Source organism: Ictidomys tridecemlineatus, unplaced genomic scaffold, assembly GCF_052094955.1.
Source record: "Ictidomys tridecemlineatus isolate mIctTri1 unplaced genomic scaffold, mIctTri1.hap1 Scaffold_150, whole genome shotgun sequence".
In the NCBI taxonomy this organism is placed as follows: Eukaryota; Metazoa; Chordata; class Mammalia; order Rodentia; family Sciuridae; genus Ictidomys; species Ictidomys tridecemlineatus.
In genome coordinates, this window is record NW_027521325.1 from 333037 (window position 1) to 360857 (window position 27821).

Sequence of the window (27821 nt, forward strand, 5' to 3'; positions counted from 1 at the left end):
TAACTTCTTTATAGAGCTTTGTGTGGCTTATAGACCATATATAGAAGTGAATGGCATGCAACCTGGTATACAGTGTGTACCAGGTAGTATAGAACCCGATATCTAGTAGGTTAACAATAGTAACTGTAATGACAAAAGAAGTAATTATAGAAGTGCTACTAAATATGGTAAGCTACTCTTGCTAGTTTTGTTATAATGATGTCTCATACATGTTCTTGTAACACCAGCTTCCCATATCAAAAACTTGTAAAGCATTATTTTACTATTCCAATATGCTAATTCTGTTCCATGTGAAATGACATTTTTAACAGTGAACCATTATTATTAACTCCAGTTACTACACTTAACCTTTTCCAATTAGCTTGTCACTGAATTACTGCAACATTTTCTTAGCTGTCACCCCCATCACATTTTATGTTTTTATCTCATACATTTTATATTCCTCCCTGCAACTTATTCCCTGAACACCTACCTATCATACCAAATCTAAGGTTAAACGATTTGGATATGTTTTTAGTCAGCAGTGATACTGTAAGGGAAGCAGGGATAAGATCATGGATTACTTTAATTTACAAGGTAAAACCTTTGCATTTTAAGATAATGGGAAAAGCTTTCAAAGGGTTTTCTGTGTTGGCATATTTTGGAAAATGAGTCTCTTTTCTGTTTGGAGGATATTTAAAAGATTAAAGACAGTAATACTACTTGTGAGAATAATGGGAAAAATTGATTTCAATTAATGTTTTTATTTTTTAATTTTTTTGTTTATTTGGACATAGTACATTTATTTTATTTTCATGTGGTTCTGAGAATCAAACCCAGTGCTCCACATGTGCTAGGCGGGCACTCTACCACTGAGCTATATCCCCAGCCCTGTTTTGTATTTTATTTATAGACATGGTTTCACTGAATTGCTTAGAACCTTTCCCTTGCTCATGCTGGCTTTGAACTCATGATCCTCCTTTCTCAGCATCCCAAGACACTGAAATTACAGGCATATGCCACCATGCCTGGCATGCTTTTTTTATTACAATGATGTTTGTTATTAACTTTTATACTTTATGTCATGAATTTTAAGTGTTAACCTTTTTAGAGCTTCATTTAAAATTTTTGTTTCTACAACTTAAAATATATTAAAGTCCATGCACATAGATCTGATGCATGGTAGTTTTAAGTAGGCATATTTAAAAACATTTAAGACCTGGAAATAGTGGTGCACATCTGTTATCCCAGCTACTATGGGAGGCCAGGGTAAGAGGATTGTAATTTCAGGACCAGCCTGGGCAACTGAATGGGACCCACTCTCAAAATGAAATAAAATAAAATGGATGGTGGATGTAGCTCAATGGCAGAGTGCTTGCCTCACATACATGTGGTTTCTGGGTTCAGTCCCTACTACTGAATAAGAAAAAAACTTTTTGTGCTCTGACTTGAGATAACCATTGATGAATAAAACCAGCATAGTGATAAAATAGCTTTTCTAATTTAAAAAGTTTTCAGAGCAAAGATTAAATGTCTCCATGTGATCTCCATGAACATTTGAGTTGCCAGAATGAAGGATGATTTGCCAGGTGTTAGTACACAGTAATCACAGTCATAGCCATTTGGAAAAGCAAGGCTGCTTCAAAAAGAAATAACAAACTGATTTCCAAGATGTGTTAGATGAATGGTATATGACTCTTAGTGTAGCTGTGACTATAGAGTTGTTACAAAAAGTCTTCATGGAGGGAGTCAGATTGAGGTATATCCTAAAAGATTTGGATAACTGAAAAATCAAGGATGATATTAATATGGGAACCATAAAGAACTCCAAATTTGTTGCTCTCTTTTAGGTTATATTGTCCTTAGGCTAGAAATTTTCTTGAGTATGGAAAGTGTAATAATATGTGTCAAATTTGGGGAGATTATTAGAGTTTTTAGATGATGGACTTGAAAGTAAGCCCTATCTTTAAGGCAGTGGACCATCAACAGTTGAGCTCATTAATCACATCTGATCATCTGTTGGCCAAATGTGTTTCACTCTCTTTTGAGTTACTTATATTTCCTAACCCTAACAGGGTAACTATACTTCAACATGTTTGGCAAGTCATTTAAACACTCTGAAACTTAGTTTACTTATTTATATGAATGGTAAAATAATTACCTGCCAGTCTTGTGGGTAAACGTGACACAGTATAGAGTACAATGCTTGATAAATAATAGACTTTCTGGAAACATGAATTTATCTCCTTTTTTTCAAGATTCTTCATTTTAATATTTCTAATTGCTTAATTATTTTTGCTCCCAAATGTATAATGATTCTATGATGTTGATGTTAACATAGATGTTGTGGTCTAAACATGAGATAACATATTTTAAGGAAAGCTTGTTCATTAAAATCAGTGTTTTAGTTTATCTTTCTTTATAATGGGAAATGTAATCTGATTCAGTTGTCAATTATTAGATTGAGATGTTTCCAGGTTGTAACTGCTATATTAATGGTTAGAAATGGTAATTTCATGAGAGTCACCCTAATTAAACTTGGGACATCACCTGATAGACCAGTGGATACTTAAATACTTAGTTTTCATAATTTCCTTTTTCCTCTTAAAGGTCCTGATAAATTCAGTGCCTTTCTATTTTCTAATGATAAAGAAAATGCTGTTACTGAGGAAATAAATGATAAAAGGTGGTTTAAGTACTAATATTTTCTCAATACATACCTCTATTACAGTGCTCAGCAGATATTGTAAAGGAAATCTCTCTTCCATTTTGAAATAAATTCTGCTTAGTTTTATTCCTGGGAAACCAGTACCACTTTTATCTACTTTCCACGTGTGTGTGTGTGTTTGTGTGTGTGTGAGTGTGTGTGTGTGTGTGTGTGTGTGTGTGTATGTAAATAGGAGTACAGGCTAATCATGATCATGACTTAGTTGGAAAAGAAATAACAAACTGATTTTTGTGATATGTTACATGAACGGTATGTGACTCTCAGTGTAGCAGTGACTAAAGTTTTTATGAAAAGTCTTGGAATATGCATATGTATATATAATTTTTACAGGCATGTACTGCTGCTTCTGGGGATTACAGGCATGCAATTTCTTTTACATCTGGACATATAATTTTTTCACACATAGTAGTAAAGTATGCTTTTTGAGCTCAGTTTTCCTCACTTAACGATAAGTACTATATGTTAAATATATTAATATTTAGCATATAGTACTTTTTCTGTTCTAGGTTATGTTTATTAAGCATTTGGTATTTATTATTAATATTCATTTCAACCTTGAGAAATAGGTAATGCTATTCCTTTGTCATAGGTAAAGAAATAGGCCACAGAAACTGTAAGTAGCATCTTTGTTGTTGAGTTGAACTCCAGCAGACTGGTAGAATCCTCACTACTGGACTGTTTGCTGCTATACAATAGTTTCTCTTTATCTGTAGGAGCATGATCCAAGACTCTCAGTGGAGGCCTGAAACTATGGGTAATACTATGTTTATAAATTTTTTTCTTACAAACCTATGAGAAAATTTAATTTATAAATTAGTCACAGTAAGAAATTAATAGTATCTAGTTATAAAACAGAAGTTTTTACAAATGGACATTGGATGTAATAACTGAGCTAATTTCAGTAGCACATACAATGTGGATATGTTTGATTCCACATCCCAGGTGGAAGGAAACAGAATTGTGTGAGATTTCATCCTACTAGTCATAAGAGCGCACAGTTTAAAAGTTGTGAATTGTTATGGAAATTTTTGTTTGATCAGTTAGGATTATGGTTTATTGTAGATAGCCATAAAAAGCAAAAAAGAAACTAGTACTGATTCAATTGTTTCCTACCACTATATAGCTAACTACTGTATTCTTTTAAATAAATACTTGGAATTCTATTAATTAAAAATTAATTCTTAATATAACCATGTCCTAGTTGGTGGACATGTGTTTCCACCTATGTAATGCCTGCATCATTTTGAATATGTACAAAGTTTCTACATGTTTTTCATCCTTTCATATTTTGAAGTAAACGAGTCTCGTAGTCACATAATTATGTTTTGGTTTTTGACTTGAGGCTTTTTCTTATAGTGGATATATTTAGAACATTTATATTATGGAATAATGCTTAGTTCTTCATATTTTAGAGATAATGGTTTGAGATAAATGAATGTATGACAATGGAGGTGTACTTAATGGTGTAAAGAAGTACAGTTGTAACGATGTTATAACTCAGTCCATTTTTTTCCTCAATTTTTGTTGGTTATGCAACATTGTCATTGACTCTATCATTTGTATTTTGAGGCAAAGTTTTTTTCCAGAGGACTATATAGGTATTCCTTCAATGATTTTTAAAAATATTTTTATTCTTTTTAGTGGTACATGAGAGTAGAATGTATTTTGACATATACACATAGAGTATATTTCCAGTTTTTAAAACATTGATAACTCCATTCTTCTGCTTTTTACATAGCAGTGCTTTTGCCTAGATTCTCAAATGATTCTCTTTTTAAATCTGTCAAGTATATTGAATATAATAGCATTTATTTTGATTAGTTTGTACCTATTGTTCTTAGGAAAATGTGTGTCCTTTCAAACTATGACTTCTTCTGATTCTTCTCTGTCTTGAGAGGTGCCCAAGGATTTGGGTGAATGTTTCAGGTGATGCAAGCAGAGATTGATTGGCTGTGCAATCTAATTTAGTGAACGGATGATAGTTTTTAGATTTGAAGCTTATACCTTTCATGCTTGCTTGAGATGTTCCACCATTTCTCGTTAGTTTCTTCACTGCATTTGGCAACTCTTCTTCTATAATGTGGCTATGGTGGTTTCCTGTTTATTTGAAGATAGTATTAGTATTTCTGTTTCTCATTTTTCTCTCCTGGTTGTTTTGAGACTTTCCAAGAGGAAGAGGAGGCCATCTTTCCTCTACCATTTTTCAAACTAGAAATCTTAAGAACTGTTGGTCCTGTTTTTTTTAAATTAAAATAATTTTGCTATAACAAATAAAATATGGGAGCTGGAATAGTGGCTAAGCAGTAGAGCACTTGCCTAGTCCATGAAAGGTGCTAGGTTTGATCCTCAGTACCACAAAAAAATAAATAAAATAAAGCTATTGTATCAAAATACAACTGAAAAATATTTTTTAAAAATAATAAAATACATGCTTATCTGTCAGTGTAGTTTCCTGAGAGCTAAAACCATTTTATTTACAGAGGGTGTGCTAGGTTCCCCCTCCATCAATGCTTGCTAGGGAAGCATGTCAGCACTGATCTACATCCCAGCTATAGATTAAACAAAAATTAACTTAAAAAGTCACATTTTAGCATTAAATTGTTTTTAAAAGTATTTTTCTTAGCTGTAGGTGGACACAGTATCTTTATTACACTCTTATATGATGCTGAGGATTGAACTTAGTGCCTCATGTGTGTTAGGTGAATATTCTACCACTGAGTAACAACCCTAGCCCTACTATATTATTTTGATTGTATCAATTTGTGATTATAAAGCCTTGTATTAGAAAATATTAAGAATGATATTAGAGAATATAGTCAGGCACTATTAGTAGATTGGTTATTAGTTCTTTAGTATGTCTTACTGTTGATTCCTTTTTGAACTGAATCTGAAAATTTAACTTTGATGTTTTAGATTCTGCCACTCAAATAATTTTACTTTAAGACCCTTGATATAATAACAGTAATTATACAATATATTTTTTCTGAATGACATTTTGTTTTCAAAGGAAAATGCCAATCATTTTTCTCACTTAATGATATTTTTAAAATAAATATTTAAAATCCTTATGTTCTCTGATTTGGATATATGCATTTGACTCAGTTCCATTCTCCCTATCATTTTGGATTTGCAAGAGAAGTATAGCAGTTGGGAAGAGATCAGTGTTTTCCCCTTAATTTTTCCTAGGCAATTACAAGATTACTTTCTTAGTTCCAAATTAAAAGTACATCTGACAGGGTTGGGATTTTGGTTCAGTGCTGGAGTGCTTGCCTAACATGAGCAAGGCACTGGGTTTGATTCCTTAGCACCACCTAAAAAGTAAATAAATGAATAAAATAAAGGTATTAAAAATGACATCATGTTTACAAACAAAAAAAATTACATATGACAATGTCACGGAATATTTTAATATTTGGTAGATTATTGGAAATTTTGGTCTCAACTCTTTATCATTCCAGTTACTGGTAACTTTATACTTTTTAAAATCTCAAAATTATAATAGTTTTAAAAATATATATCAGTGTTCTAGTTTGTTTGATAAATGACACATGTTTGCTAGTAAATGGAACTTTAAATGCTTAAAATATTATGAGATTAATAGATATTCCTGAGAAAATGTTTTATTATCCTCATAAATTTGAGAACTTTTGTGTATAATGTAATGATGGCCCCATGAAAAATATAAAGAGCACAAATAATTTCTTCTGAAAATCCAATCAACATTGATGTTAGAAACACATTTTATCCCAAATATCTTTGACCATTGAAACTAGAGGATATTGAAATACATTTTGGGGAGATTTTGAGAATATATTACAGAATATTTTCAGATTAACATATTGTTAGGATATTCATAAATATGTGTTTGGAGATAATCATGGTTACCTAAGGCCATGGGGACCTAATATACTTTTAAATATTAAAATATCTCAGTGTGTAAATATACTCAGAACAATTAATAATGTTTGTGTCTTCTATTGTCAAGTGTATTTTTCTATAATCCTAAGAATTTTATTAGAATTGATTTTCAACATTATGTACTAAACCTTTGGGTTTTTTGGAACTATATTCTATTAAGACTTAGTAGTAGAAATTTTGGTGTTTTAAGAAACCTATGAAATCATTTTATATACCCTCAAGACTTACTTTTCTTATAAAAAATTGAAGCCCAGAAATATATATTTTTTTTTTGCTCAAATCATATTGCAATTCATCAAGGGATTTAGAACCAAAACCCCAGTTCCACATCTTTTGTTGTCTTTTTTTTTTCTTTTTACTGCATTTTCATTTATGTATTATTCTTTTAAGGACATTTCTTCTGAGATGAAAATTAGTTAAATGATATCTCCATTTTTGAGGGAAAAGGTTGTTTGTATAATATGAGGTGAGTCATATTTAATGAGAAACTAAGTAAGCCACTAGACACACAGTTCTCTCCACAATAATCTAAATTATTTTTCTCTTCTCTTTATCTCATCCACCTTTTGTTGCCCCCCAACATAAGATTACTAGTTTTAAAATAAGCATGTATCCTTACTGGTTATACTACTAAGCAAATTATCAGGGCTAGGTATTAAGACCAGGGAAATGGGCCAAGGATAGGTGAGTTCATTTCTTTTCTGAATTGAGTTGCATCATCAATTCTTAGTGGCTGGTTATGGAAAGATTTATCTATATCATCTAATATTATTAAACAAGTGCACTTAAATGACTAGAGTTAATATCTACATTTTGAATTTAAATTTATTTAAAAAACTATTTTGGCATACTTTTGCATACAGATATTTAGTACAATTGGACTTTATGAATTATGCATTTGATATAAGTTTATTATTTTTAAGTTCCAGAATGATCAGTAAATTACAAGTGTGGTTGTAGGATCAGGACTGAATTGAGGGGGAAATAATTTCTAAAAAAAATACATATTTGAGTTTTTTTGTATTTAGTTGGCAATTTTTCCTTTAAACCATAGAATTCAATCCTACCTTTAGAAATCTTTTTTCTGTCAAATATTTTTCTTGGTTCATATGTCCAATTCAAATTATTTACATGATTATTTATATTTACTTATTGTATTCTGAAATTCAATAGGCATATATTATCATAGGTGATAGTCTCATGACTGTCAAAAATATCTTCTTAGATAGGTCATTTAATTTCTTTAAGCCAGCATTTTCTTATCTATAAATGGGCCTTAATCTGCCTCAGAATTATTTTAGCAACTTAGTGAATTGAATGATAAAAGCACTTATCACAGTGCTTGGCACATAACAATTGCTCAATAATTACTTTTTTGCTGCTGCAAATACTGTTGTCAGATTCAAATGATACTATCTGGCAAATCATTTCACTAGACCTTGGTTATCTGTTAAATAGGAATACTGCTACCTGGGATGCTTGCTTTTTTAAAAAATTGTTTTGGAAATCAAATGTAATAGTTGGTAAACTCTCCTGTCTGAGCTGAAGTAGCAAATTTTATACTATTAGAACCAAGTGGGGTGGAATGGGGGGTAAAAACATATAGAGTGGAGATCTGCTTTTAGGAAAAGAGTTTAACTAAAGGCTCTAAAACAGATTTGCCTTTCCTGAGTTCTGCCAGACATAGACACATGGGGATATACAGCTTCCTTCTAGGCCAGCCAGACAAATACAGACTCCTTTGTTAATTGTCATTTAGAGATACATCATCCCTCGGAAACTAAAAATTATCAATCAAGATATTAGTTTCATTGGTGTTATTGATATATAGTACCCATGAAATCCTAGAAGAGAAATATGTGGCAGGGTATAGACTCTTTTAACGGAGTATCCATAGCCTTTAAGAATTTGGCCTCAAATTTTTTACCTTGTTCAACTTTGTGCCCTCACCATGCCTTCCCCTTACTGCCTCATCATCTCAACTCCCACATCTTTTCCTGTGAGAGATTAAGCACGTAAGTTTGGTGTATATTTTTAGTTCTTCTGTGCTCTTACATAGATGTGTAACTTCCACATAAATTTATACTTTTTTATTTTAAAAAGATACAAAATTACACATTATGAAGAAGACACATTTTTGGAATTTATATCTCAATACCAGCACATATGATAACAACAGTCTATAAATACAAAATCTCCGTCAAACTTCTGTAAATGCTTATAAAGTATATTACATATAACTTTGGAACATATTACATATGATTTTTCATATACAGTATATGTAAACATGGTGATTTATATAGTTGTGTAATTTTAGAGATATGGTTAGTGCATTATTTAGGTATTGCTTATGTATTACAAGAAATTCATTAACATTCAAATTTACAGATTCATGCTTGTTGTCATCTTTTGTTCCTGTGGTTTTTATCAGTTATTGTTTATATAATGTTTTTCTGATGCTTTCAATTAATTTAGACTTTTCTGTGACCAATTTAGAAACCATTACCTCCACTCTGTCTGGTCTCTTGAGTAATTGGCAAAGAAGGGGGTGTTGAAATCCTCAATTATAGATGAAGATTTATGAGTTTTCTTTTTAGTTTTATTATGGTCATCTTGAGACTTATGAAATAATCATTTAAAACTTGAAACGGTGACAAGATAAGACTTGTTAAACTATGGACCAGTGGCCAAATGTAGGTTGAGGCCTGGTTTGCTATAAAATTTTATTGAAACTCATCTACTTCTGTTTGTTGTGTGTTGTCTTCTTCTGCTCTCATACTGAAATAACAGAATCCATATTCCTGCCACACAGACTTAATTTGGTCTGCAAAGCCTATGTCCCTCTACAGAAAGTTTTTTACCTCAAAATTTCATGTATTAAAGGCCTGGGCCCCACCTTATGGCCCATTTGAGAGGCTTTGAAACCTTTTATGAGGTAGAATTTAGTGGAAGGAATTTAGGTCTTCAGAGGCACACCCTTAATGGGAATATTGAGACTCTGGGATGTTTTTCCCATTTTGCTTCTTGCAAGCATGTTGAGAGAAGTCTTGCTCCTCATGTATTCCCTGCCATGATGTACTGCCTCACAATAGGTCCAAAGGTAACTGGGCCAAGCAACCATAGCCCAAAGCCTCTGTAATGTGAACCAAAAGAATCCTTACTTCCTTAAAGTTGTTTATCTGATATTTTGTCACAGTAACAGAAAGCTTCTTGACAGAACCCTGACTTAGAAGATACTGGAAGTCTAAATTAATCAACACCCATATGCAATCATGATATGGATGCTTATCTTTGTAATTGAGCATGTTATAAGGCAAAGGATATACATGGAATTTAAAATCAGCATCCCTTTTTTAAAAATTTTCCACTTATTAGATGTGTCATTGTTCTTGTTTATATGTACGGAATAGAGTCACTTTTCAACTTTGAAATTCAAAATTGTTTTCATAATTTATAACATATTTTTTTTGCTCATGAAATTACCTCAACCTAGACCTTTGCAAGGGGGAAATCAGTGCCATTTTCTGGTTTGATGCCATTTTGGATTAATAGTAAAATGGATTTAAGAGAGTTAACTTGGTTATAAGAATGAGATTTGTTTAATATATTCCTTAGAATCTGGTTGTGAGACTATGAAAAACCCCATATAAAGTGCTCTATATACAGTAATTATTAGATGGTTGGAAATAAGAGTTACCAGGGGTGGTGAGTATCTCAGTATAAAAACACATTGCTGGCATCAGTTTAATTATTGATACAATTTTAGGATTTCTTCCTCAACTGGATTTGAAGCATTTGAGACTGAGTACTATTTATACTATTACATGAATGAGTACAAAATTCTCAATTTTTGTAAATGTAGCTGTCCATCCAAACATTATACAATTAAAGTAATTACATAAAGCCCAGACTCTTGAATATCTTATTTTCAAGCAACATCAAAGATTACTCTGAGTACATTTTCTCTTTAAAAGTCTGGCAGTGTCAATTGATTCAGAAATAGATTGAGAATTTACTTTTGGACTCTCAAGTCAGTTCACCTGAACAAAATGTTTTTACTAGATGTGTTTTTTTTAATGTAAATAATCCAGCCTGGTTATTTAATTAAAGAATAAAAGCATGGTGAACTGTGAGTAAACTGTGTAGTAGCAAACATCATTAGGTACAGGAGCTGCAGGATGGGTATGTGACTCAGCTCAGATCCATCACGGCTAGAGTAAAATCATTGAACTAGCTCAAGTATTGGTAGTCTGAATTTCAAATATAGTGGATGATGTTAATAAACTAAGGGAACTCCTTTAGACTTCAAGAGTACCCTAAAATTATGAGAAATGTTTTTTTTTTCATTAATGTACTTATTTCATGAACTGTCCTTGACCTTCAACCTTCATTATTTTAGAATGATACTTGAGAAATACATTTACTGGTTTTCAGATCCCACATTTGGTCACATCAAATGTTTCCCAAACTTGATAAGCTTTTATGCAGACACTTTGGTTTAGGTTTTACATTTCCTGGACTCTCTTCCATAAAGATTCTGATTGAGTAGTTAGAGATGGAGCCTCAGCTTTTGCACTTTTAAATATTATTTACTTTTACACAGTAACATTGGATTTTTCCTTCTAAATTGTGTGTATATATCTAAATAAAAACTGAATTTTCAGAAACTTAGCATGATGGCCTTTTTTTCAATGCTTTTTTTGTTATTGTTTGTTTGATTTTAGTACCAGAAATTGAACCCAGGGGTGCTTACACACTGAGCCACCTCCCTGGCTCTTTTATATTATTATTATTATTTTTTAATTTTGAGATAGAATCTTGCAAAGTTGCTTAAAGCCTCACTAAATTGCTGAGGCTGGCTTTTAACTTGTGATGCCCTTACCTCAGCCTCTGGGGATCTACTAGAATTTACAGGCATGTGACTTCATGCCTGGCTCATGATGACATTTTAAGTATATGTGAGTAATTCTGCATCCCTGAAGTGATGCATATTTTCCATTATTAATTGTTATATTGTTTAAGTAAAAGCACTTCGTTGGTTTGAATGGGCCATAGTGGTGAATGTCATGATCCAGAGTTTTCCTGGTATGCTAGCAAATAACAGCACATTTATTTAATTGTATTTACCAGTGTAAGTTTATACTTTGCATTTTCAAATTATAGATCCTTCATTCCCTAGCCTGCTTATTTTATCATCTCAAGTCTCCTGTTTGATCAAATTCCTAGCTTTTCACTATCATATGTAAACTAAGCCCATTCATTCTTATTTTAGACAAAATGTCCCCTTTCCTGATGTACCACCCCCGTCTCCTTGTTTGAACTCTACTCCATTAATAACGGGCAAGTTAGCCTAAGTTCACCTCAGCTGTTTTCACTGATAATGATTGTCCGAAACATTCTATAGTTTGTGACACTCATATGAGGAATTAATATACTACACTACCTAGTTACTTAGTTGTCTTGAGTGTTCTGACAGTCTAACCTCTGAACTTGTGTGAGTGAGGGGCCATAGCCTACAATTTTTTCTGTTCTTGGGATCAAACCCAGAGTCCTTATTCGTGCCAAGCAATGTGTATCATCAGTTAAAGCTAACAAGAGTTAAAAATAAGAATTGTATATTTTAAATTTAAAAATATGTTTGGGAGAACTGATGCCTTTCACAAAAGTTTTCCATACCATTTCTTCACCAGTGAACTTTTTGTACTTTTCCTGTGCTATTAATCTTTCACTTTTCCAAGAATATAGACATCATTAGAGATTGTTGTGTCATGGATTCTCAAGGGTGATCCTTCTGATTAATCTGTATGAGAATAAAATAAAGTGCTTACTAAAGTGCACAGTTTAATACTGTTTTCCCTTATTTAAAAAATTTTTCCATCTATATAATTTTGTTCCTTTTGTTCTTTTGCCACACTGCTGGTCCATTCTTTTATCAACTTTATAACCTTTCCTGTTCTCTAAAGCTATAATTACATGTAGGTAGAGCAGTTTAGGGTGCTGGTTAGGAATATAGCCTGTAGATATATGCTGATTTAAAATGTCGGCTGTTTTTCACTTCCATGATAACAAAGCTAGTTATCTAAAAGTACTTCTGTGTTTCAGTGTCCCTTTTTAGAAAATGTGGATAATAATTCATCTCATAGTGCTGTTATATATATCTATGTAAAATATATAAATATTTGTAAATTCTTCAGTATTTGTATTAGAACTTAATAAATGTTAGCTGTCGTTGTGATTTCTCTCACTTTAACTTCCATAAAGTTTTACAACAGAGGGATTTGTAATCATTTACCTCTGTCAGATTCCAAATTCCTTGAAGAGAGGGCCATAAGTCAAAGAAAGAGAAAAGATGTCAAAGACCTCTGGAGTTTTGGAGAGAGAAAGCCTTAAAAAAGAACCTAAAACCAAAGGGAAAGATGCCAAAGATGGAAAAAAAAAAAGGTCTCCTGTGCTGCCCAACCAGGGGTGGGTTTTTTAGTTGACAATATGATCAAGTGGCCAAGTCCTGCATGTGGGACTGGGAAAAAAGACAGAAATGCAGAAGTAACTAAAGAGCTCAATAAATGCCTGGAAGAGAATGCAGTGTGTTTGGACATATCCAAGAAGTCTATGCACATATTGCCATCATCAATAAAACACTTGACTCAATTAACCAAGCATTATTTATACAGTAACAAACTGCAGTCCCTCCCAGCACTGGTGGACTGTCTAGTAAATCTCATGATACTGGCTCTAAGTGAAAATTCAATTACCAGTTTGACTGACTCTCTTGATAACATAAAGAAGCTGCAGTTACTTGATTTACAGCATATTAAACTGAGAGAAATTCCTTCAGTGGTGTATAGGTTAGATTCTCTCACCACTCTCTACCTTCGCTTTAATTGCATAACTACTGTGGAAAAGGACATAAAAAACCTTTCAAAACTCAGAATGCTTAGCATTCGAGAGAACAAAATCAAACAACTACCTGCTGAAATTGGTAAGAACATTTGGGTTATTACTATTGATTTTACTATTTGTTATGTTAAATAATTCTGTTGAGTGCTTTTCCACATCAGAAAATTTCTAATATTTGTTTCTAAGTTCCATTTTCCCTGTGATCTACTTAATACTACATGACTTGAGATTATTTTGTAGGATTAAAATGTAAGATAGGATATAGATATAATTATACCTTTATTACAAACACAATCAGTTCTGATTTTGATTGGAAAAATGAATTTGAAAGACATTTGCTTAATTAATAAGTTGTCATCTGTTTTCAAAGTATATTTATACTAGATATATTAAGGCTTTACGTGCCCATTCTCTAACTTTCCTTTTTTTTTATCTGAAGGCTTTAAATTCACATCACTTTCTACTTAGTGTATTTCTAAAGATCTTCATATTATACCTTTGTGAACCTGAAGTGCCATAGGAAAATAGAAAAATATTTTTTTTTAAATTTTGGCAGTACCTACATTTTTATTTAAAACTCTAATATTACTATACTAGAGTGAATCTCATCATCATGTATGTCCACAAGACATTAATTGGAAAAAAAAGTACTTAAATAGCAGAAAGATCAATAAAGGAAAGAAAAGAGGTTCTGAGGGGTGGATAAAAGCAAGTATTTTATATTGAATTGGAGCAAATCATACTTCATGCATTTATAATTGCATCAGAACGAATCCTAATGTATCACTAATATGATGCAATTACAAAATAGGAAAAAATCAAACATAGTAGCTGTGCAGGGTGCCACATGCCTTTAATCCCATCTACTTGGGTGGCTGTGGCAAGGAAGGTGGCTTGAGCCCAACATTTCCAGATATGCCTGAGCAACATATTGTATCAAAAATGGAATCAAAACAGCAAACAAAAAAAATCCAGAACAGAAAAGTAGAAGAGAGATCTGTATTAAACCAACACTTAGCATTTCTATAGCACTCATTCTTGTCTTTTATAGTAAGCTGAATATTAAGGAAATAAATGAAATGTTTTAAGAGAATGGTAGTAGGAAAAAAGTAATGAATCTAGATGTGTAAAGTTAGTAAAAAAGAAATTAATTATCTTTATTTTTAATTATGGGAAAACTTCTGAACTATTTTGAATATAGAAATTTATTGGCATTAATGTTGTGAAATTAAAGTTACAGTTTTGTGGGGTTTTGTAAGAGTTTTTAAAAATCAAAATACAAAGTATATTTTTATTTTTTAAAGGGCAGCTTTTATTCTGTAAAAGGTTTATTCAAAATACACAAAGATGAATTAAATACTGAATTCTTTTTTTATTGGTTGTTCAAAACATTACAAAGCTTTTGACATATCATGTTTCATACATTAGATTCAAGTTGGTTATGAACTCCCATTTTTACCCCAAATACAGATTGCAGCATCACATCTGCTACATATCCACATTTTTACATAATGCCCTATTAGTAACTGTTGTATTCTTGCATTCAGTATAGATCTTGTTAGTGATAAAGGAAATTTTCTTATTTTAGGCTCTGGAGCTTTTCAGGGAGATAATGTTCTGTGTTTTAAAATGCAGTTAAACTTTTAGATAACCTGTTTTATTAGATTTAAGTCTAGACACTTAATTATTAATTTTAACTTCAAATTACTCAAGACTATCCATTATAGACTTTCTCAAGTAATACACAGCATGTATGAAGTAAGTATAGTTTGCTCAAGAGGTATTAAAATACTCCCAGGAATTTCTGTGTGGAAGAGATTTATTACACATAGTCCCATAGAAATGAGATTGTAGAATGACTGCTGTTAGTATCATATTGTCAAAATTTGACCTGCATTTATGGCTTATTGTTGGATAGAAATATAGACTTGGAAAAGCAAATACTGAATTTTTTGTTGTTCTGAGGAATTGAACTCAGGGACACATGACGAGTGAGATACACCCACACCACATTTTGAATTTTATTTTGACACGGGGTCTCACTGAATTGCATAATGCCACACCCTTGCTGATGCTGGCTTTGAACTCTTTGTATTCTGGTCTCAGCCTCCTGAGATACTGGAATTACAGGCATGTGCCACCATGCTCAGCCAACAGCTGAATTTTTGTAAAGAAATGTGAGATATTATTGCTTTTCTTTGTTATTGTTGTTTTCTTTTTGTGCTATCTTAGTCCTAAAAAATTTGACTTAAATTCACAAGTCATTCTGTAAGGGTTTCTTTCTATAGCATTGCCATCAAATTACCTAGACATTAATATAATATTGTTGAATGAGGAATTATTTAACAGGATTTTAAATTTAACTTCACTTTGTTCTTGAGAGTATACAAGCAGCCTTTTTACTGAAAATTGAATATACTTTAAAAATTTTTTTTAAATATTTCATTTTTAAGTGTAGATGGACACAACAAAATACCTTTATTTTTATTTGGTGCTGAGGATAGAACCTGGACCCAGCCCGTGCTAGGCAACAGCTCTACAGCTGAGCCACAATCCCAGCTCCTGAACATAACTTTTTAAGTTGGTATATTTTATGCCATTAAATGATTCATATTTGCACCTACCTAACTTTTGTCTTTTATTCCTAAATTTCTAATTCTAAAAACAAATCATGGAATTGAAACATCTTTAAGTATTATGCCTTTGAGAAGATGATGACAGATCTTAAGTTTTATTCTGAAATGAAGAGTAGAAGTATCCAAAATTTTCTTAATTATCTTTATTCTTTCAATTAATATAATGCTTTGCACTAAGCACCAAACAGACACAGTGAAGATGAGGAAGTACTCATGCTCTAAGGATTGTTATGTCTAGTGTGAATTAATCTGTTCATTTATTATTATGTAATGTTTTCTGTATGCCAGATGATTTTCCTTGCTTTGAAGTTTGCTTTGTCTGAAATTATAGCCATACCAACTTTCTCTTAATTGTCTATTGTTTTAAAGTTCTATTAAATTAAGAAGTTATTTTTATTTAATAAAAAAATTATGTATTTATGTAATATCAGATTATATGCCTGTATTAAGCATGTATACTTTGAGGTGTAAGGCATGTCTCTATCTGAACTCAAGTTGTATTTGATATAATTGTGCTATATTTGTCAGCTTTTTAAATCTGGACTATGTCATCCAGAATTTGTGGTTAAATTTGCTACTTGAATATATGACATGGAGCCCTGGATGTAGCTGGTGGTAAAATATGTTCTTAGTAGGTGTGAGACCCAGAGTTCAATCAACAGGACAAAAGAAGAAAACCCCACATGATACAGATTAGTAAAGTAATCTTTTACAAGCAATATTTTTATGTTATTAGATGTAATTTTGAAATAATAGATTCAAATTTTGAGTTCAATTTTAATATTTTCAGAAAAAATGTAAATATGTTGGAGAAAACCAGGTTTTGTACTTACAATACAAGTATGTTCATTGATTATCCATTTTCAAAAAAATGTTGCCGATGTAATAATTTAAATTTCTAGTTATGTTTCAAAATCATAAAAAATGACTCCCTTTCATCCTAGTATTACCTGAGATATTATTTAATAATGCTTATTAAATCACTATGTTGGTCAATTTACAGGTGAATTATGTAACCTCATTATGCTGGATGTAGCTCATAATCAACTTGAAAACCTTCCAAAGGAAATTGAAAACTGCACATACATAATCAACCTTGACTTGCAGGACAATGAACTGCTAGACCTCCCAGATACTAAAGGTATGAGAGAAGAAAGAAGATATTGATGGTTATTTATAGCAACCTAGATATTTAAAGGGTTATTTTTTATCCATTTTGGTAACACAAATTAAAGAAATTATCAAAGTACTATATAAGTAATAAGAATTTTAAGACAGTGTTTGAAAACTTTTTCTATTTCAGGAAAATAAAATTAAATTTTAGGAAATTAATTCAGTTGGTTTAAAAGAATGTTAAGTTTCATGTATATACTCTATTATTTATAGATAATTATAAAATGATGGAGTTTTGGTATTTTTATTTCAGCATATTACATGGAGGAGGTCCCTTCTTTGCTAAAGTAGGCAATGTTAAAAAATAAAGCCTTTGCTGTTTAGTTTTCTGAACATGGCCAGTATAGTTTTAAAGTTGCTTATTTGTAGTGTTGAGGGAGTAGTAAGAAAAAACATGTTTTGAAGACTTCATACACCACACTGCAAAAAGTTTAAGCTTACCAAGACGATGTTCTATAATTATGTAGATTTTTTTCCTAAAGCCCCAACATTTCTACAAACACAAAAGGTAATTTTAAAAACATAATGCTTTTTATTTATTAGTGTAATATAAGAATACAAGAGTGCTTATTTGGAAAAACATTCATATACTCTCATTAAAAATATTTCAGAGATGCTATTGTATTTTTTGAGATGTAGGTTTGTCTTATCTTTCTCTAGAAAGATTTTTGATTAACTGTGGCAGGTACCTAATGGGAGCACTATAATCAATCTGTGTTCATAGCTGTATATTTTTGTGGTCCATTAGGTAATACAAAATTTGTTACAGATTATTTGGAGGAATGTTTTATCTCTAATTCACCTATATTATTGGTTATAGTCATGATTGGTCCCACTCTGCTCAGGCCCTAGATTTGACTCTTGCCATAATGACAGCCTTGGAGCTGCAGGTTAGGAAAGTGCTCTCAAAATCTTCAGCCTTTTGATTATTTATGGTCTATTATTTAGTTCTTGTTAGTTCTATATTTTTATTTTGGAAGATGGTTTTTAGAGTTTTTTAAGGGTATGGTTTGAATTAACTCCCAAAGAAACTGCTAAAGAATTTTAAAATCCAGTTATTTGGCACAACTCTATACAGAAAAGCTTGCTGAGACTTAATTATAGATACTGTCCATTGAACATATGCTTTCCTGAATTCTTGTCATGGGTCTTTATGTCATATTCTTATTTGAAGTGATAATGGGTTAAAAGTATTTTCTAAATGTTGTTCTGAAAGGCAAGATCATCTGTAACTCATAATGAATTGGTCTTATAGCCATAGTGAATATTTTATATAAATTTTCTATATGAGATTTATATTCATGGTTCAATATAGTAGGAAACAAGAACAACTATATCCTAATTTTCTTTCTTTAAAATCTATTGAAGGGGCTGGAGTTTTGGCTTAGTAGTAGAATGCTCATCTAGCATGTGCGAGGCACTGGGTTTGATCCTCAGCACCACATAAAACTAAATAAATAAAATAATGGTATTGTGTCGAGCTACAACTTTAAAAAATTAAAAAAATAAAATTACTGAAATGGCAATGATGAACAAAGAGAAATGATCCTGGAAGAAAAAAGCATAGAAAATATGTATTGTATATAAAACATGATCAGACTAATTAAAAAACGAAACATGAATAAAAGACAAATCTTAGAAATATGCTTCACAAATCAAACTAAATAGAAAATGCTATATACTTTAGTGATCAAAAACACCAAAAATATTGATCTATAGGATAAAGTAGAATTTCCGTCAATATCTAGAACAGAAAGAAGGGAATGTGTGTAAATGCTGTGAAAAATTATATCATGAGAATAAAGCTAGAAGTACTAGAAAGAGAATATTCTAGTAATCCAATGAAGAAAATTATAAAATATAATTTTAAAATATGCTGATTACTTAAAACTGATTAAAACCTAGATAATAAGAATAAGACTAATATTGGTTTCCAAAAAATATAATCAAAAAGGGTACTTTTAGTTTTAAAAATTATGTTCATTGACTTATTTGGAATAAATTATATATTAACGTATAAAATTTTACAACCCATCTTTGTTTTATTTTGGTCTAAGGATACTGCTGGCCAACATATAGTAAGTCCCACTTTTGTTTTTGGAACAATTTATATGAAATTGGCATTATTTTATTCTTTACTATTCATAAAGTTTTCCATTGAAGATGTCTGGGGCAGGGGTTTTCTTTTATATGAATGGTTTTTAGAGCATTTCCAATGTGTTTAAAGGTTATAGGGGTGTTCAGGTTATTATTTTCTTCTTGAGCAAACTTGGTCATGTGTTTTTTTAAGGAATAAGTTAATTGCATTTGAGTTGTTATTAAAGACATAAAATTATGACATTTTCTTATCTTTAATATCTACAGAATCTAATATTGGTAAATTGTCTTGTCTCTCCCTCCCCAATATTCTTTATCAAAACCGTAAGTTTTATTGCTCCTCTCAAGGTTTTATTGATATTTTCCTATTTCTCTGATGTTTAGTTCATTGATTTTTTCCATTTTGAACTTTATTATTCCCTCTCATCTGCTTACTCTGAACTTTATTTGCTGTTTTTCTAGTTTCTCATGGTAGGAGTTTGAGGTCATTGATTTAGATCTTCCTTATTTTTCATAAAGATATATAGTGCTATGACATTCCCTTTAAGGATTGCTTTAGTTAGCACCTCACACATTTTTATATACCATGTGTTCCTTCTTTCTGTTATTGATTTATAATTTTATTTCATGTGGGGAAAAGCATGACTTTGTATGTCTTGAATCATTTTTAGTGTATTCAAAATTTATGGTGCAAAAGTATGATGTCTATCTTGTTAAATACTCTGTATGTAATTGAATGTATATTCTACATTTGATGAATCAGGTGTTTTGTAAATGCCAGTCATGAACTATTGTGCAGATGAGGCAACCAGTGAATTTATTCTATTTTCTGCCTTTTGGGGTATTTCCTTGTAATTTTTATAATGTCTGGACAGGTAACATACACTGCTGTGCTAATCCCTAATCTTAATTTTTGTTTCAGTCTTAATGGCCATCAGCAGGACTGTTACCACTGTTGTTTTTGTCAGTTTTCTTTTAGTTAAAGTCAATCCTTGTAGAAGTTTTTCAAACATAGTTTATGGGAACAGTAGTGTCTCTATTGTTATTGTGTTTGTGACCTTTTTACTTAAACAGGTTGAATGTGCTTAAAGTCATTGTATTTGACTTCCTTTTCTTGAGGATCTTAGTAGAACTAACAGGCAGTTTCTCTGTTATTTGGAATTAAATGATCAAAACTACAAGGCCAGTCCAGTATTTTTCATTATAAATGATTTAATATATTTGCCTGGCCACTCAAAGATTATTCTTTATTTCTAAAATTCAAAAACTATATTTTATCTCCTAGTGTTTTTTTTTCCCAAGGATGCATGTCCCTGGTATGCTATGGGCCAACTCAACATGTACATCCAATTTTTATTTCAGTATACTTTTTGAATACAGAATTACATTTTTAATTTGTTATATGTTCTTACATTGAAATATATGTCTTTAAGTTTACTTTGAACAACCAACTAATTGGGATGGTAAAGAGAAAAATAATGTGGAATCTCAGCATGATAACTTCAGTGGAATTCCATTTTCAGAAAATAACTATTATCATCAAATACAAAATCTTGTTTAGTTTTTAAAAGAGAAGCAGAAAAATTTATTACTATTTATGCAGATTAGACAAAAGAAGCAAAAGTTAAGATACTCAAAATGTTTAAAAGTTAGCTTCTTCTCATTGGTGCTTAGTCACTGTGTATTACTATTTCTCTTTCCTCATTTTTTATTGATGCATCTTAGTTGTAGATTGTGATGGAATTTGTTGTAACATATTTGTTCTTGCACAAGATATAACAATATAATTTGGCCAGTTATCACTACCCAGCTCCTCATACCTCTCACAGCCTTGTCCCTTTCCTCTATTGTCTCCCCCTTGATTTTTATTGATCCCCTTCCCTATCTCTTTTCTTTTTCCTTTTTTATTCTAGCACCCACAGATGAGAGAAAATATACAACCTTGGACCTTTTGAATTTGGCTTATTTTGCTTAACCTAATGGTCTTAATTCCATCTATTTTTTTCTTGCAAATTATACATTTTATTCTTCTAAAGAATGGCTGAATTTATCTCCTCTGTGAACACATACCACATTTTCTTTATCCATTTACCTGTTGATGAACAGCCAGCTGACTCCATAGTTTGGCTATTATGAATTGTGCTGCCTATAAATGTGGGTATACATGGATCATATATTAAAGCTTTAATGACTTTAATTCTTTGAGAAAAAAGTACTGATGATAATTGTTCAACTGGGTCATACAGTGTTTCCATGCCTAGATTTTGTGGCCCCATCATACTGATTTCCATAGTGGTTGTACTAATCTGCAATCCTACCAACAATGTAAAAGTTTCTTCTTTTCTCGACATCATCTCCAGCATTTGTTATCATTTGTATTTTGATTTTTTGTTCTTGTTGGGTGTTTTTTTGTTTTTTATTTTGTTTTTGGAATTGAATCCAAGGGCACATACCACTGAGGCTGTAACCCCAATCACTTTTATATTTTGAGGTGGTGTTTCAATAAATCAGTGAGGCTGACCAAGAACTTGTGAATTCCTTGTCTCAGTCTCAGGATTCAGTTGGGTTACAAGCATTCTATACTGTACCGGCCCATGACTGCCATGAGATCAAGTCTCAGTGTAGTTTTGTAGTGCATTCCCTAGTTTTTAAAGGTGTTCAAAAAAATTTTTAATGCCATTTAGCCATTTGTACTTCTTCTTTTGAGAAGTATCTATTTACCTATTAGGGGGTCATTTGGGGTTATTTGTTAGGTTTTTGGAGTTCTTATTTTAGCTATTAACACTATTTTAGGAGAACAGCAGTGATTCTCTCTCAGGTGTGTACTTTTTCTCATTACATTCCTAATTATTGCCTTTGCTGATCAGAAGCTTTTTAATTTGATATTGTCCCATGTATTAACTCTTTTTACTATTTCCTAGGGCTTTTTGGGTTCTATTGAGAAAGTTATTGACTGTGTCTAAAAGCTGGAGTGATGACCCTGTATTTTCTTCTAGGAGTTGCAGTTTCTGGTCTAATTCTTAGGATTTTGATTCATTTTGAGTTGGTTTTTGGTAGGGTGAGGCATAAGGGTCTAGTTTTATTCTTCCCATCACCAAGTGCTAAAAAGGTTATCTTTTTCTAATATATGTTTTGTACCTTTTGAAGTATCATATGACTGTGGGTTTGTCTCTGTGTCTTCTATTCTGTACCATTGATCTATGTCTCTTTTTATGCCAATACAATGCAGTTTTTGTTACTGTAGTTCTGTAGTACAATTTGAAGTAATTTATTGTGATGCCTAAAGCATTGCTTGGTTGGCTAAGCATTGCTTTACCTATTCTGGTTCTTCTATTCTTTCAAATGAATTCTGGGATTTTTTTTTAGTTCTATGAGTAATGTTATTGGTATTTTGATGGGGGTTGTATTGAACCTATATTCTGCTTGTTGGAGTAAGATCATTTTAATAATATTTTGTCTATCCATGAACATGGGAGGTCTTTTCATCTTCTGGGCTCTTCAATTTTTTAAATATTCCATACTTTTCATTGTAGAGGTTAGATTTGTTCCTAGGTTGGTCAGTTGGTGGTTTATTTTATTGTTGTTTTTTGTTTTAAAGTCTATTGTGAGTGAGATTGTTTTATGATTTTTTTCTCTGTGGATTCATTGTTGGTATATAGAAAAGCCATTGATTTTTGTATGTTGGATTTGTATCCTGCTAATTTGTTAAATTTGTTTGTTAGCTCTAACAATCTTTCGGTGGAATTTTAGGATTTTCTAATTATTGACACTGTATAATTCTTGAAATATTGTGGATGCTATACACCATTGGTACTTGAGCTTATCAAGCAAATTATAGCTTCAAGGTCTTTAATCTTATTGTATCTCTGCTTAGGCCTCCTTTCTCCTAAACATTGATATCATTTTCTTATTCATACAGTTCATCAAATGGATACATGGGGCTTGGTAAGCAATCGACCCTATCCATTCTAACATTTTAGCAATATTTTCTTGTTTTGTATTTTTGAGCATGTATTTGTATCCTTAATCCATGGGTGATGCAATAAGAGCACTAAAAGAAAGGTTTTGGCCCACAGAGAGAGCGTCGATGGGACTAGATTGTAAAATCTCCCAGAAAGTAGGATGCTAGGGTACTTTGGTTCACTTCTTTCGACACAAAGTAACTTCTTTATGTATCCTTCTCTGTCTTGGTTTCATTAATTATTCTATGTTTCTTTTTTATTAGAAATTATTCTTCTGATTTTAATTTATATTATGAATATGAAAACAATTATCTTCGTTATAAATATCTTGTAATTCAGATGACATATCAAAAACACATGGCTTCATGTATAACGTTTTCTTCAAGGTCAGGTAATATTTTAGAGATCAATAAAGTCTAAGAATAATATTGCCCTTATTTTATGTGATTTGCTAGTGGTCAGCAAATATAGTACCATTCCTATTTTGAGTAAAGAAAGTTAATAATATTATGTTTTTAAAATTTTATGAATCACAGTTTTTCTTATTTACAGTGTTTATTAGAATAATTTTTTCTCTCTCTTTTTTTTATCATTCCTGTCTCCTGTATCATGTAGCAGAAGCCTGAGTTTTGGTAAAAATTTGAACCTTTGAATCATGATCTGTAATAAATCTCAGCAGTCTTAATTGACTTTTGAGATTCTACCTGTCATCTCTTGGAGAAGATTGACATACCTGAAACAGTATTCACAAACTTAACAGAAATGTATCTTTTGATTCTGTTTCTTTACTCTTGCTACTTCCTTAGCACTTCAAAAGTGTAACTTATTATGAAAAAAATAAATACCCAACTGCTGTCTTGAAGAGCTGATGTTAGTCAAATAGCAGCTGCCATAATAGTTTTTCCTTGGGTTAAAGAATGTTGCCATGGGGTGGGGTTGTGGCTCAGCAATATAGCATGTTCAGAGAGGTTACCAACTTGCCCATTGTCACATAAGTACACTTTGGTTTTTCTATTCTATGGTTATGCCTCCAATTTAAACATTCTGTTTTTGTTGAACATTTAGATTGTCTCCATTTTTGCTAATGTGCATATAACTTAACATGTTTAGTCATAGATTATTTTACTTTTGGCCAACACATATTTTGCTGTTCTCAATGTCGAAATGCAGTGATCACAATAGTAAATATTTTTGCCTGTATTACTAACCACTAAGTTCTCTGGAGCTTTGAAAATGCACCCAAGCCCTCCATTCCCATCTCCCCTTCAAAATGGATGCAATTTACCAGAGTGTCATCAAAAAGATGCTAGTGAATTTCCTTAGTTAATTGAGAAGATACATTAAAGACAATACACACTTAATATTTCCTAAGTAATAGTTTTTAATCTTGATTTTTGTATACTATTTTATTCCTGTTGGAATATTGCTTAATTGGCACCAGAATACTTTTTGGCTCAGTTTACAAACCCTGTTGAAGTAAAGTGATGTGCATGAGCCTAACAATAGTTGTACTTGGAAGAACTGACATTGATGCTTTCCTGCATTATAGTTAAATAGATTTAGAGTATAGACTTATGCGATGTTTTTTTACTTTCAATGACTAAATTTTATAAATGTAGAAAGCAAAACTGTACCAATTAATCATTTTCATGTAACTTTCTTCAGTAAGAGGGAAAGAAACCAATGAATGAATGAAAGAAAATTATGAAGCATAATGACTGTCCTCTTAAGTTCCAAGGCTTAATTTATGCTGTCAACTTAATGTATGCTATCATCCATTTATAAATATCAAAAAGAAAGTTTATCATACAACAGTTTTTAAAAAATGATCAAACCAAAGAGAAACAAATGGACAGATACTAGAAGGTTCTGAAAATTGAAAGCCCACAAGTATTTGTCACTAAAAAACATAAGTGTGACCTAGAGACCAGACATTCATTTCTATGTCTTCTAACATTGGAAAAGAAAATTTAAAAGTAAAGACAACATCTGGCATTTTAACCTACCCTATGTAATAATGTCATAGCAACTGTTATGTCAAAGAAACTTTTTTCTTATATATGTTATTTGGTAAGTTTAATTTGATTTTAATCTTTTATGGTAGTAGATGTCATTATATCCATCTGTGTAGCTCATGTGTATTCTCATACTGACAATAAAACTAGAACATGCCTGGAAAATAAAGCACTATTTTTAATGTACTCATTAGTGGCTAATATGTTCTTAAGCAAGTTTTGCTTAAATTTCATTAATGTAGATGTATTTTTGTATGGTGCTCAGAAAGTTATTGATCTTGAAGCACTTCAGATTTTTACATTAGTGATGCCCAATCTGTGTAACTACTTGTCACAAGTTGGTTCTAAAGATTAAGTTGTTAAAAAATGACAATAATTTTCAATAGGATACTTAACAAAGTATAGCTGCATATTTGATTATTTTTCTTATACAAAGTTCCTTGGTTCTAGAAGATAAGAATCTTGTAATCCGGTGGATACCCTGTGACAGTAAAGAGATTCATTTTATATTTTCAGGCAACCTGTCTCATTTATATCATCTTGGTCTGAGATACAATAGACTGTCAGCAATACCCAGATCACTAGCAAACTGCAGTGCACTTGAAGACTTAAATTTGGAGAACAATAACATTTTCGCCTTACCAGAGGTAAGAATTGGATGAGAGAAAACATAACTGGATTGAAATAACCTTCAAGATAATTTAGGGAAAACTAACCAATCTTTATAGCTGGGGACATAATTTGGTAACTGAAATTGTTTAAATAACAAGCATCCTATATAGCTACCACTAAAATATAATTAAAAAGAGGAAAGAAAGGATACAGGGAAGCTTTTTTTAATATAAAGAAGGTAAAAATCTGAAGGAAAATTAGTGTGCTATAGTTCCCTGTAGCACTGTGTAAATCATTCTTATGTCATGTTGGGCATTGGCAGTAAAAATATTAAGAAAAAGTTGTATGGCTAGTTTTAAATCTCATCTATCCTTCACAGTTCCTTATAAAAATGTACTGTAGAAAGATGATAAATGGCAAGAACTACCTTGATAGAACATACTACTTGTTATTAAAATAAATGTTAGCTACAACTCTAATGTGACACAAATTATTACCCTTATCAGTGCAGTAATATTAAAAGTATTTAGTATATTAGAATCACCAAAATCTTTCATTTTTAAACATTACTTTTTAATTTTTGAAAAAAAAAATTTAAATTACTTATCCATGACAGTATTATGCATTTGTGCACTTTTATATACATAGGTAGGTATAATTTATTTTTCTGATTTTCTATGTGACAGACACAGTACTTTTATTTTTATTTATTTATTTTCTGTGGTGCTGAGGTTTGAACCCAGTGCATCACATGTGCCAAGCAAGTGCTCTGTCACTGAGCTACAGACAAAGCCTTGATTTTACATGTTATAGAATCACATTAGTAATACAGACATATATGTACATAAGGCAATAATGTTTGTGTCATCGTTCCTATTTTTCTAACCTTTCCCCTCCCCTATCTTTACTCCCATCTACCTAATCTAAGGTAATCTAAAGTATTTTTTCCTAGTGCCCCCTCCTTAGTTTGAATTACCATCAAAATATCAGAGAAAACATTTAGCCTTTGGTGTTTGGGGATTTGCTTATTTTGCTTATAATGATGTTCTAAAGCTCCATGCATTTACTGGAAAATGCCATAATTTCATTTTTCTTTAGGGCTGAGTAATATTCCATTGTACATTTATTAAGCCATTCATATATTGAAAGACACCTAGATTGGTTCCATAGTTTAGCTATTGTGAATTGAACTGCTATAAACATTGACATGGCTGTGTCATTGTAGTATGCTAATTTCAAATCCTTTGAGTATAAACCAAGGAGTTGGATGGCTGGGCCAAATGGTGGTTCTATATCAAGTTTTCTTAGGAATCTCCATCTGCTTTCCATAGTAGTTTTACCAATTTACAGTCCCACCAGCAATGTATGAGTGTTCCTTTTTCACTATCTCTTTGCCATATTTTCTTGCCTTTATTCTTGATCATTGTCAATCTGCCTGGAGTGAGATGAAATCTTAGAGTAGTTTTGATTTGCTTTTCTATAATTGCTAGAGATATTGAACATTTTGTCATATATTTGTTGATTGTATTTCTTCTGAGAAGTGTCTGTTAAGTACCTTAGACCATTTATTGATTGGGTTATTTTTGTATAAGTTTTTTGACATTAATGCTTTATTGTATGTGCATGCAGTAAAGATATTCTCCCAATATCTAGGGTCTCTCTTTATATTATTAATTATTTCTTTTGCTGAGAAGACATGTTTTAGTTTGAGTCTATCCCATTTATTGATTCTTGTTTTTACTCCTTGCACTTTTGGGGTCTTGTTAAAGAAGTTAGATCCTTGGTCATCATGGTGAAGAGTAGG

The 27821-nt window shown here is 31.6% G+C and overlaps 1 protein-coding gene across 1 annotated transcript in view; it reads left to right on the forward strand.

Moving 5' to 3' along the window:
• LOC144372725 (uncharacterized) overlaps nucleotides 1–27821 on the forward strand; it is a 77949-nt gene that overhangs the window by 38817 nt on the left and 11311 nt on the right. Inside the window, exons 3-4 of the mRNA XM_078036002.1 lie at nucleotides 17162–17299; nucleotides 25922–26052. Coding sequence (XP_077892128.1) covers nucleotides 17162–17299; nucleotides 25922–26052 — 269 coding nt within the window. The remainder of the gene's footprint in view (nucleotides 1–17161; nucleotides 17300–25921; nucleotides 26053–27821) is intronic.